We start from the raw sequence: 13,864 nt of genomic DNA, 5'->3' as shown, positions 1-13,864 counted from the left end.
ATAGAAAGAAAAGAGTATTTTGGTTTTATTAGAAAACGATCGACCTAACTGAATAACAAAAGTACTAGTTCTTCAGTCAAGAAATCGAAGAACACGCTCAGGTCCCGGAAAATACGCCAGACTGACGAACGTCCAATCCTGATGACGAGAGTTTTCTCACGACTGTAACCTATTTGGTAGCACTCGGTGACGACTGCTCTGCAAGGTAAGGTACAGAGGGTGAAGAAAAAAGCACTCCCCTGGAAGTAATAAAGGGGAAGCTGAATGACCTTGAAACCTTTCACCGTAGAAATGTTTTGGAAAGGTATTTGTTTGTTTGTTTGTTTTTGAATTTCGCGCAAAGCTACATAAAATGTTCCTAATTAAGCAGTGTATAACTAGAAGGAAAGCAGCTAGTCATCACCACCCACCGCCAACTCTTGGGCTACTCTTTTACCAACAAATAGTGGTATTGACCGTAACGTTATAACGCCCCCACGGCTGAAAGGGTGAGCATGTTTAGTGTGACGAGGATTCGAACACGCGATACTCAGATTACGAGGCCAAGAAAGGTGTCATGATTTATATTAAGATACTTTTTTTAACTTAGAATCTCTACTTTGTTTATTTGTTTGTTCTTAAGCACAAAGCTACATCATGGAAACATATGTTCGGGGCTCACAACGGGTATCGAAGTCTGATTTTAGCATCATAAGACTTCAGGCTCATCGTTGAGCCACGGGGACAAGCTTAAAAATACTAGAGTTCTTTCTATATAATATAATGAACTGAAAATGAAAACAAAAACAAAGCAACAAAGCATTTGAAGCTTCAAAAACATAATATACATGGCTATGTTCTTGGATTGTAAATATTATGTAGCAGCCGACCTATTTTACACACGTATATTCTGTGTTCAATACTAGAGATATTGCAACGCGTTTAGTATGTCTTCCATATTAATACCTTTAGCTACTCATACGTATGATACTGATAGACATTCGTGGGCTTTCGAGGAATTTCGCGAAATATGAAGTTACGTCAGTAGAACAAGTACTACCAATATTCCCAAGTACTGTGACGTCAGTAGAACAAGTACTACCAATATTCCCAAGTACTGTGACGTCAGTAGAACAAGTACCACCAATATTCCCAAGTACTGTGTGGAGAAAGCATCGACATTTGAGTGTGCTACTGACCATCTAGCCAAACGAACACTGCTGGACATAGTTAATAAAACCGAAAATTTAGAACCGCGGAATGAATTTCACGTGTATTAGATGATTGCTAAACACAACATCACGATCCAGCTGTTAAGAGACGCTCCCAGATCCTGAACTGCAATAATATGAAACCATTCCTGTTGGATGGCACTCTTGTGGGCGTGAAAACTGTCATAAAGGTAGTGAACCAGAATGCCCTTAATGTTACACCAGCGCTAACTTTATTTTGCAAACAAAGTTCTTAAGGTCAGTCGTTATAGCCTATTGTCATACTTAATACGAAGATAAAAAATAAGTAAACAAAGATCTATACTTATTATACTCTCTGCGATAACAGCTTGTTAGATGTAAAATTAATTACAGGGCTGGTTTTAGTTCATGTTCAAATAACGAGATTGTTGCAGTTCTGACTTAAAGCAGGACTTCAATAACAACTTTTTATTTGCAGGGTTGTCGCCAGAGGGAGTTCGGGAGACCATAAACAAGAATTGCATACAATATTAGTGACTGACTGGTGGGGGTATGATCAAGACACCTTCCAGTACTTTGTAAGAAGCTATGCCACATCAAAACATAGCTCAACCCGTTATATGATGTACCACGGATCGAAATATTGCATTCCTAATGAATTTACCTTTCTTTGAGGGATTTCATCCTTACAGTTGACTTTCCCTATTAGGAATGCATGGTCCATCCGTATTCTTTTAGTTATGATCAATAAAAGTGAACATATTCCATGGATTTTGTTTTAATTCATGAGGTAATGTAACACTACATGAGGTAATGTAACAATACATGAGGTAATGTAGCTCGACATGAGAGAATGTAACTCTAAATGAGGTAATGTAACACTACATGACATAATGTAACTCTAAATGAGGTAATGTAACTCTACATGAGAGAATGTAACTCTAAATGAGGTAATGTAACACTACATGACATAATGTAACTCTAAATGAGGTAATGTAACTCTACATGAGAGAATGTAACTCTAAATGAGGTAATGTAACACTACATGACATAATGTAACTCTAAATGAGGTAATATAACTCTACATGAGGGAATGTAACACGACATAAGGTAATGTAACACTACATGAGGTAATGTAGCTCTACATGAGAGAATGTAACTCTAAATGACATAATGTAACTCTAAATGACATAATGTAACTCTAAATTTGGTAATGTAACTCTACATGAGGGAATGTAACACGACATAAGGTAATGTAACACTACATGAGGTAATGTAGCTCTACATGAGAGAATGTAACTCTAAATGAGGTAATGTAGCTCTACATGAGAGAATGTAACTCTAAATGAGGTAATGTAACTCTACATGAGGGAATGTAACACTACATGAGATAATATAACTCTAAATGAGGTAATGTAACTGTACATGAGGTAATGTAGCTCTACATGAGAGAATGTAACTCTAAATGAGGTAATGTAACTCTACATGAGGGAATGTAACACTACATGAGATAATATAACTCTAAATGAGGTAATGTAACTGTACATGAGATAATGTAACACTACTGATACCTTTTCTTGAAAAGAATGTAAGTTTATTTCGTTATTTTTACCCTAATAAAGTGCCCAATTTAACTAACTATTTGAAAATAAGCACAAAGCTACACAATGGATTATCTGTGTCCTGCCCACCACGGGTATCGAAACCCGGTTTCTAGAGATAGGAGTCTGCAGATATACCGCTATGCTACTGAGGGGGGAGGGGGCTAAATTGTCCAGACCATATTTATTTATTTTAGAAGAATATACCATAAAACGATAAAGGAATCTCCACTAAGAATTTCTGAGCAACGTACTTTCTCTCATTTGGGAACAACCTTACTATGGTGTATTTTAACCAATCTGATAACACCTTACAACAATGTACGTTGATTCACATGGTATATCTAACAACGACACATGTTGACGCGTCTGGTAACCTAACTTAACCCCAATGTTAAATAAAGTCTTCCCTACGATTTCCACTGAAACTTATCCTAGTTATATAAGCATATGTAATTATATACGTTCTACGCTCTCGAAGGACAGTAAAAAATATTAGAAAAAACGACCTTTGTACTCGAGATAATTACAAAAACAGTTTTTACTTTAACCAACGTTTCGTCTTCATCAAAATACATACAACTGTTTGACATTATAATATTCTTTGTTTTCCTAATCTTTTTTACAAAAATATGTAAATATATCCAAAAACTTTGAAAAAAGAACAGTAACCAAAATGTTCAGCAAATAGATTTTTCTGGAGCATGCTATGCGAAAATACACACGGTCGTTTTGGAATCTATACATTTATTGCCATACATAATATTAGACGTGACGCTACCAAACATTTTAATTTATAATATCTTACAATTTCTCCTTGAACAAGCAAAAAAAAAAAAAAAATCTGTTTGGAGATTTTAGAAATCACTAAGCTTTTGGAGTGTGTGCTTTCTTATAGCAAAGCCACCTCGGGCTATCTGTTGTGTCTACCGAGGGAATCGAAGCCCTGATTTCAACGTTGTAAATCCATAGACTTACCGCTATCCCAGCGGGGACAAAGTTTTTGGATTCTGGTTTGGTTTGCTTTGAATTTCGTGCAAAGTTACACGAGGACTATCTGCGCTAGCCGTCCCCAATTTTGCAGTATAAGACTAAGGGGAAGGCAACTAGTCGTCATCACCCATCGCCAACTCTTGGGCTACTCATTTACTAACGAATAATAGGATTGATCCTCACATTATAACGCCTCCACGGCTGAAAAGGCGAGCATGTTTGGTGTGACGGGGATTCGAACCCACGACCCTAAGATTACAAGTCGAGTGCCTTAACCACCTGGCCATCCCAGGCCTTTTAGCTCATGAATATTCTGCTGATAAAACAAGTATGAAGGAACAAGTCGATTAAGCCTACTTGAGTTCTCTGAACTAATGCCTCAAAACCTGTAACACTATCAATATTTTTTTAAAATATACCACTCCTGGACGTTCAGCTGTAAGAGATGTGTGTGCGTGTAACTCCTTCAAAGTTGCAATAAATTCTGCCAACCACGAATAAAAATAACGTACAATTCGGCTTGGCCCACGAATCACTGCCGTAATGAAACCAAATGTCAAACTTTTACATTTCATAACTAATAGAAAATATGTAAAAATTAACATTACGAATGCGGTTTTCACAGGAACACAGACACGCTTACAATTACACACACAAAAAATCCTTAAACATTCTTCCAACCGAGCTATAAGTCAGGGAAAGCCAATTTGCAGCTGTCACTGTGTCAAAATTCCTTTTTTTTTCTTACAGTAAAACATATAACATACGGGACATCTCATTAGCAAAAAATTTGCAGACGAATGACTGTCGTTTACCGACCTTCGGAAAATCACATCTCGTAGGTCGATGTCAGACATCGTACAGACTGTAAACACACTCGTGACAAGATGTTTAAATAGTTGCTGATTAGAATATTAAAACAAATTAAACAATTTGAGACAAATTAAAATCAGGGCGAAAGACTCATATGATCAGAGTTTCTGATATATTTCATTCAGTCATTTGGTAGTTAGTAGGTTGAAACTGATTTAACGTGTGGTTTTGTTTTCCGTATTGCTTTATCTCCACCATTTCGTACGCGGTAAAAAACTGATAAACCTATGTATAGCAAGTTGTACCATTACATTATGGGAATAAAGTAATAATTATTATTATTACGTCAAATTTTTACACTGTATTTTCATACATGTTTATAGGAAAGATTGTATGTACGTTTTATGTACATATACTTCCTAGAAAGCAAAACACTATCCAGTGATTCTTTTGATAGGAAACGCCGTTTAAAGTGTTTTTAAGAGGTTGTGCACTATTGGTTTGTTTAAAGTTGTTGTTTTTTAAGAGGTTGTGCACTATTGGTTTGTTTAAAGATGTTTTTAAGAAGTTGTGCACTATTGGTTTGTTTAAAGATGTTTTTTAAGAGGTTGTGCACTATTAGTTTGTTTAAAGTTGTTGTTTATAAGAGATTGTGCACTACTGATTTGTTTAAAGTTGTTGTTTTTAAGAGGTTGTGCACTATTTGTTTGTTTAAAGGTGTTTTTAAGAGATTGTGCACTATTTGTTTGTTTCGAAATTTACTTAAATATTCATTTTCAGCTTCGTCTTTTTATAGTGTTATTTTAACATCTGTCCTTTAAAGAAACCCTGCAATACTAAAACATTCAACCCAGATATTGACAAACACTATTCTAAGTTTAGTTTTAAAGTTGTGTTTCGTTACGTAGTTGTTGATAGTACAAGGCGAAATATACAGGGTCTTTCTGAAGTGTGGACCCATATGGAAAAATGTACAATCTGTTCTATATTTATTTATTCAAATTGCATGACATGACTTGATATATATATATATATATATATATGTCTTGATATACTGTGCCATTAGGGTATTTTCTTTCCTGAAATACGTACAACTAACATTAGAAATATGTTTATTGAACTTTAAAACACAGTATCTATTTTCCACATGGGTCGAGACGTCTGCATCATCTTGTATATTCGAACTCAAAAATAAAACACAAAAAACTAATAGACATTATTTTTCAATAAAATATTAATCTGTTTAATTATCATCACAGTTCAAAATATAATTTAATCAACGTTTTAATTTACATTGATTAATAAAGACATGTAATATTTTATGGGAAGTTAAAAAGAATAATAAGAAAGAAACATATGACAGAACCCAATGAGGTTGTCACCATAACAACCACCCAAATCATGTCAACAAAATATTTTACATAAGTTTACATCAAACTATAACAGCACATAGGAGATAATCAGTGAAACTACAACACACGTTTATAGAAAATATCTATTGTTATCATTGTCCTATTCAGGAAACTTCAGTGCTCTTTACTGGTTCTACAGGGTGTTCGGAAAGTCACTGTGCACTTATATATTTATTAACAGACATGTTTCAAAAATAGAATACAGGAGGTAAATATGAATGACAATTATAAACAATGTTGAAAGTGACCCCCCGTTGGCATCAATACAGACCTGGATCCTTCTTATTTTGTTCCTAAACACCGCTATCAGTTGCTGGCTTGAAATAGACTGAATAAAATATGATTACAAAACTGCACAGTGACTTTCCAAACACCCTGTATTTTGTAAGAGTCGACTGGCCATATTAAGCTTACTGATACCAACGATCTGAGAATACGCACGCCTACACGATATCCAACTAAGAACTGAATATTACCACGCAAGCCACTTTCTACTAATTGCAACCAACTGAAACCATATCGCCTCTAGGTTTATCAATCCTAAACTTGATACAATAAAACAAAATTTAAAAGTTTATTCAACATCAGCTACGGTAATAATTCAGAGTAATAATTATTTCAGGATCCAAACAAAACAATTTTTACAAATTGTGAGAATGATATAAATCTCGATCCAAAACCACGATAATGCAAATACGTTCGGAAGGTAAACCTAAACCTGTCTACAATTAATTATTCTTTACGATTCATCCAAGGAGGAAAGATCTACCTAAACAAGCACTCTGGTCATTGGATTTCTAGGATTGCGATTTTGCCCCATTAATTTGTAGACTCATAATAAATATTGATACTTATACTGTTAGTGGTACTAGCACTATAGAGCATATAAGCGTGTGCGTCTAAACTTGGGTAAACTTACGAACAAACTGGCCTTTAAGAGCGAGGAAACAACTGCACTTAACAACGAATGTAGGAAGAAAAACTTGCGCTCATAATAAACTGGGATGCCTAATCACCGAAAAAAACAACTTACAAGCACTTTCCTATAAATGTAAGATGTTTAAAGTATGATGCATCGGTGGGAATCGAAAAAAATATTTAAAAAGATTTTGGGAGGGCAGGGGGGAGCATAAAACGCCCCTAGTGGTGTGGCCTACATGTATTTAAAATTAAATATAATAAAGTGCTTTAAAATATGTCCCAAATTAGCGATGTATTTGATTATTTATTTATTTGTGTATTTACTTTATTGACTAATTAATTTATCATTTCATTTTAAGTACTAATATATATCAAAAGTATAAATACAAGTTTATCCGAGCACTTTCATATATGGCGCTTCGAGATAGTTAAAACCTGTAAATAATTAGCAAGTTTCATTGCCAAAACACTGTAATTTACCCTACATACCTATATTTTATGAGTTATACTTAAGATTTTATTAATATATAACAATATTTATTTTCACTCGTTTTCAGGTAATTAGGTAGGCCCTAATAAATCGCGTTTGTCAGTTACGTTGTAATGAAACACTAAAGCAATGTATCCAAGTCTGGAAGTGAACATGGTTTAAAGTAATACTGACGTGAAATTATTGTTAATTTAAAGTTAATGCTGTTAATAGAGTGCCTTTGGATACAATCTGGTGGGAGTGTCTGTGGAACAAAATTTAAAAAATAACATAATATAAAAGCAGCTTTTGCAGGTGGCTATTATATAAAAAAAACAACCAGCAATTTACCCATAAAAAGCATAATTAGAAAGTATTATTTGTAAATTGTAGTCTGACATAATTTTGATAAATGTTAATCTCTCCAGCATAAAGTATAGAGGTAGGATAGTTGTTGTTTCCAGCAAAATACTTATTGGATCGTTTGAAATAACTATATTATTGTTAAGAAATATATTTCGTAATTATATATCATATACAGTATCTCATATTTATGAGACTTTTACAAAATAAATACATTAAATAAAAACATCTCTACAGAACTGCAATGAAACGTGAGGGGTTTACAAAAACTTTACACCTAAGATAAAAAAAAACAAGTCGTAATATTATGTATTTTAGGCAAATTATGTATGATTGCAATATTTCTTATTTTTCTATTATAAACAGGTAATTTTACGTCGTGATCCGTAAATAAAATTTTCATATTCGTAGCTCGCTTTAGGCTAAAGTTAAATTCCAACTCAATCGAAACTACTTGCTCATGATGAATTCTCAAAAATAGCAAAATAATAATAACAACCAAAATCTGAATTTAGATTAAGGTTCGTATATTAATAATTACTTACTGTGTTTTGATGTTTTGTATCTTGCCAAAATACGCGATAGTGCTGATACATCCTGAGATTTAATAGCTTGGAAGAGCTCATGGTCTTTCACCATTGTTGTTAACATCGAGAAAAACTACGTTTTCTCCCAGGGTAGCACGTGAAAGAATCGTTACGTTTTAGCTCTTCGTAAGCTAAAAACACGTCTAGTTTTCAGACCCTAGCTACAAACGAACTACCTATCCAAGTCGGTGACCTAAAGCAACAGTGGATTGTTAGATTTTGCACATTTCGTGAGATTTATCTTCGAAATCGTGAAGCACTTCTCTACCAAGAAATGTGCATATCGCCCTTTTGAGCTTAACAACAATTATTTCTTTCCAGTATAGCTCTTGTCGTATCTAGTGATGCGTGTCTTGATCACTGGCAATCCTCACTGACATTGTACGACTTCCTTCCCTGACAGCATGATGTGTTTTGCCTTGAAGGTTCGTTTACACATCGTACGATACAGTTTACAAATGCGCATGCGCTACATTTAACCAGTTAGCCGTCTTCTGAAGAGTTGTTTTTTGGCGGGAATTAACGCTTGACTGATTGCTATTCAGATAATCGCGTATTTAAGGTGTTTTGTGCATACGAAAACAAAGATAAATTAATATGTTATAAACTTTTATTTTAGCTTTTCTCTAACGTGATTATTGTTTAATATCTAGTGTTTATTTTACATTCCTCTACGGAATATTTTACTTCATAAGCTTTGTGTATATAAAATGCTTCCCAAAGAAGTTCCTGTTTGTAAACTTGCTTCTCACTCTGCCATTTTTAAACTGTGATATACATTGGTCTGAAAACTATATAGTATATAATATTATACATATGTATCAATATCGAAACATTACGTTGCAAAAGTTGACCAGATAACAGAATTTTTGGAATTATAGATCTATTTACTTGCAGCGATCTTGGAAAAGTTTTTGCACGCTACAGTCAGTCAAACTAGACAACAAGGACAATATTTACAGTTACAGTCAGTCAAACTAGACAAAAAGGACAATATTAACAGTTACAGTCAGTCAAACTAGACATCAAGGACAATATTTACAGTTACAGTCAGTCAAACTAGACAACAAGGACAATATTTACAGTTACAGTCAGTCAAACTAGACAACAAGGAAAATATTAACAGTTACAGTCAGTCAAACTAGACAAGGACAATATTAACAGTTACAGTCACTCAAACTAGACAACAAGGACAATATTTACAGTTACAGTCAGTCAAACTAGACAACAAGGACAATATTAACAGTTACAGTCAGTCAAACTAGACAACAAGGACAATATTTACAGTTACAGTCAGTCAAACTAGACAACAAGGACAATATTAACAGTTACAGTCAGTCAAACTAGACAACAAGGACAATATTAACAGTTACAGTCAGTCAAACTAGACAACAAGGACAATATTTACAGTTACAGTCAGTCAAACGAGACAACAAGGACAATATTTACAGTTACAGTCAGTCAAACTAGACAACAAGGACAATATTTACAGTTACAGTCAGTCAAACTAGACAACAAGGACAATATTAACAGTTACAGTCAGTCAAACTAGACAAGGACAATATTAACAGTTACAGTCAGTCAAACTAGACAACAAGGACAATATTTACAGTTACAGTCAGTCAAACTAGACAACAAGGACAATATTAACAGTTACAGTCAGTCAAACTAGACAAGGACAATATTAACAGTTACAGTCACTCAAACTAGACAACAAGGACAATATTAACAGTTACAGTCAGTCAAACTAGACAACAAGGACAATATTTACAGTTACAGTCAGTCAAACTAGACAACAAGGAAGATATTAACAGTTACAGTCAGTCAAACTAGACAAGGACAATATTAACAGTTACAGTCACTCAAACTAGACAACAAGGACAATATTTACAGTTACAGTCAGTCAAACTAGACAACAAGGACAATATTAACAGTTACAGTCAGTCAAACTAGACAACAAGGACAATATTTACAGTTACAGTCAGTCAAACTAGACAACAAGGACAATATTTACAGTTACAGTCAGTCAAACTAGACAACAAGGACAATATTAACAGTTACAGTCAGTCAAACTAGACAACAAGGACAATATTTACAGTTACAGTCAGTCAAACTAGACAACAAGGACAATATTTACAGTTACAGTCAGTCAAACTAGACAACAAGGACAATATTAACAGTTACAGTCAGTCAAACTAGACAAGGACAATATTAACAGTTACAGTTACTCAAACTAGACAACAAGGACAATATTTACAGTTACAGTCAGTCAAACTAGACAACAAGGACAATATTAACAGTTACAGTCAGTCAAACTAGACAACAAGGACAATATTTACAGTTACAGTCAGTCAAACTAGACAACAAGGACAATATTAACAGTTACAGTCAGTCAAACTAGACAACAAGGACAATATTAACAGTTACAGTCAGTCAAACTAGAGAACAAGGACAATATTTACAGTTACAGTCAGTCAAACGAGACAACAAGGACAATATTTACAGTTACAGTCAGTCAAACTAGACAACAAGGACAATATTTACAATTACAATTGCAATCAGTAAATTTCAACACCCATTTCGCCACTGGCTACTTCTAACAAACTTATAACCAGAGAATGATATTTTAAATGATGAAAGCCTGGGAGTAAATATAGCACTGAAGCAACATACGTGTGGATTAATTAAGTTACTTGATATACATGTATTTGAAGTGGTCGTGTCTCAGTGAAAACGTGCCCTGACTGTAGTGATCCAAGGATTAATGGCTCGCGACTCGTTAGTACTCTTTGAGGTCGTAAGCTCTGTGTAAAATTAGTGCTCAAATCCTACATTTCAGTCAGACAAGAGCAGCCTAAATATTTTGTGACAGATATTGTTTACCAGCTGCCTACCTCGCAGGTAATCTTTGTGTAACTCCTTGCGAAAATTCTGAAGAAAAAAAAAACAAACTAAAAGTAACTCGTGTCATCTGATTATGACTTAATAAACTTAAACATATATAGCAGACTGATGTAATTGGAGATATTTTATATGTAAAATTACAAGGTTTTTTGCTGAATTGAACATGATGTGTAAGAGTTATCTCGTGAGATGTTATTAGGATTACAGCCGAAAACATCGTAAGCTGCGAGAGTATTCAGCTGAGTAAACAGTGCGCTCTATTTTTTTGCAAGTAGAAACGTAAGGAAAGTATATTTAATTCGCTACTCTGATGGCCAGGTTGATTTTCTTAATAACTTAACAACTTCTGATCAGAAGTTATTGTTATGTCTTATTATTTGTGTGAACTTAAAAATGTTTTGGTGAAAGAATGAGAACATATAGAGGAATCTGCGTTCTGTTCCTGGTATTTGGTTGATCAGTTTTTTGTTTTTTGGTGATCAAACAAGATAACACCTGCGTGGACATTCCATAATATTCGCTATAGTTATTTCTAATGGTTTTAAATATTTGGAACTTTACTGTATGTTATATATCAGTTTGTTTGTTGTTGTTGTTTTCTGTGAATTACACAATAACCTAAACTTAATATTTTAGTTTATTGTTTAATGGCGAACAAAAACTAAATATTGTAAAAACTTTCGGAACAAAAGCGCAATAAAATATTTGCTCTGGTTTAACGCTGTGATTTCCTGCTAAAAATTCAACACTAGTTTTTAACGTCACAAAACCACAATGACTAAAATTGACAAAACGTATTTATTCACACTATTTTAGCCTCAGTCTAAGTCATAACGTAGAGCGTGATAATCACGATGAAATTAAAAGTTAATGACTTGAACTTACTTTTTATTGCTTTCGAATAATTTCCGAGAGATTTACAGATAATAACGAAAATCAAGGTGTCTCTAGTGTCTCGTCATAAACATTACTAATGTTTTAATTTGTACATGTTTTGTTCGTGTGAACTACAAAAGCACGTCGCTCAACAAAAGATGACAATGACACACTGTGAAGAATCTTTATCTCCAGATTTGTAACGTCAGGAATAAACAGACAAGAGCAGGAATTCATTACTGATTTTAGTTTTTAACACGAATACTTGTTATTTAACGAAACAACGCAATACGACACACTATTATTAAATATATAAATAAATGTTTTAAAAACAACCCCGATCGAATAGTAATCTACGTTTACACTTGTAACACTAGTTTTAAATATTATTTTACCTTACTTTACACAACTTATGTTTACTTATACCCGTAAAAGGCCCGACATGGCCAGGTGGGTTAAGGCGTTCGACTCGTAATCAGAGGGTCGCGGGTTCGAATCTCTGTCGCACCAAACATGCTCGTCCTTTCAGCCGTGGGAGTGTTGTAATGGATTAATCAATTCCACTGGTCGTTGGTAAAAGAGTAGCCCAAGAGTTGGTGGTGGGTGGTGATGACTAGCTGCCTTCCTTCTAGCCTTGCCCTGCTAAATTAAGGACGCCTAGAGCAGATAGCCCTTGAGTAGCTTTGCACGAAATTCAAAACAAACCAGACCAATATACTTGTAAAATACGTCTTCAGACAAATTATGTTTTCTTAATAAAATTTTTGTTATTTTTCCTCAAAAGTGAAAGCGCGTTTCGTAACGTTTTAAGAGACTTCATCACCACTTTCATATTCTTATATTCTGAAGCAACTAATTTTAAAACAAGCTTTAGTTTTAGAGACCTTAAATGTCACATCGTATCCAGAGAACTAGAGCTTGTAACGATAAATACAAATAATATTTTAACAGCTACACGTGTGCCAAGATCCTATGAGTAGCATTGAAGATACATAGAGATAGACAAACTGACAGATGTGTCCACCTGTCTATCTGTTGGTTTACATCTTCCACTGCGAGAATTGAAACGAAAGTTTCGATACCACAAAAAAATTAAAATAGTTTTTATTTTCTGATAAGTTTTAAATATTACGTTAATAAGTTTAATGTTGTCTGGTTAAAATAATAACTCTTGTGTTCGCAGTTCATATATATATATATATATATATAAACGATGGTGCTGTAGGTATTCTGAATTTGTCGACAATCCAGTTAGGTCTACATGAGCGGTACCTCAATGCAGGTTACCTCTGTTGATCTAATGAAGTTCTACAGTTGACACTCCAATCCAATTTCATAGCGTCTTTCTGTAAGATAGCAAACAATTTTATTAACATAGTTTCCAAACAACCTATAAATTTGTCTTCTAGCGTTTCCGCATGAAGAGATCTAATAAAACCCCTAACTCTGCAGATTTGATCTGGTTGTCATTAAATACAAAGTTACCTACTGGGCTACCTGTGATCTGCCTGCCACCGATACCGAAAGCTAGTTTTTTCGCGTCGTAAGACTGCAGACTTGCCGCTGAGCCACTCTATGACATATATACTTGGGGTCTTATAATAATATAAACACAAAGCTAGTCTCTTACATTTTAAGTACATACGTACATCACATCATATCAAAGTTATATATTACTTGCACGAAACTACGAAGAAAGTTTTAAAAAACTTGTTTTGTGTAAGCGACCGTTGATGGAATGATAAACATTCAT

At 34.2% G+C, this 13,864-nt stretch overlaps 1 protein-coding gene across 3 annotated transcripts in view; it reads right to left on the bottom strand.

The window, feature by feature from the left end:
* Positions 1–8,741, bottom strand: part of LOC143224925 (caskin-2-like) — a 261,429-nt gene extending 252,688 nt beyond the window's left edge. For all 3 annotated transcript variants that reach the window (XR_013013515.1, XM_076453402.1, XM_076453405.1), the window contains exon 1: positions 8,290–8,741. Coding sequence is in view for 2 of the 3 variants with exons in the window: in XM_076453402.1 (XP_076309517.1) it covers positions 8,290–8,395 (106 nt within the window). In the remaining variant the exon portion in view is untranslated. The remainder of the gene's footprint in view (positions 1–8,289) is intronic.
* Positions 8,742–13,864: the final 5,123 nt, after the last annotated feature.

Source organism: Tachypleus tridentatus, chromosome 9 (assembly GCF_004210375.1).
Source record: "Tachypleus tridentatus isolate NWPU-2018 chromosome 9, ASM421037v1, whole genome shotgun sequence".
In the NCBI taxonomy this organism is placed as follows: Eukaryota; Metazoa; Arthropoda; class Merostomata; order Xiphosura; family Limulidae; genus Tachypleus; species Tachypleus tridentatus.
This window is presented reverse-complemented; position numbering and strand designations above follow the sequence as displayed.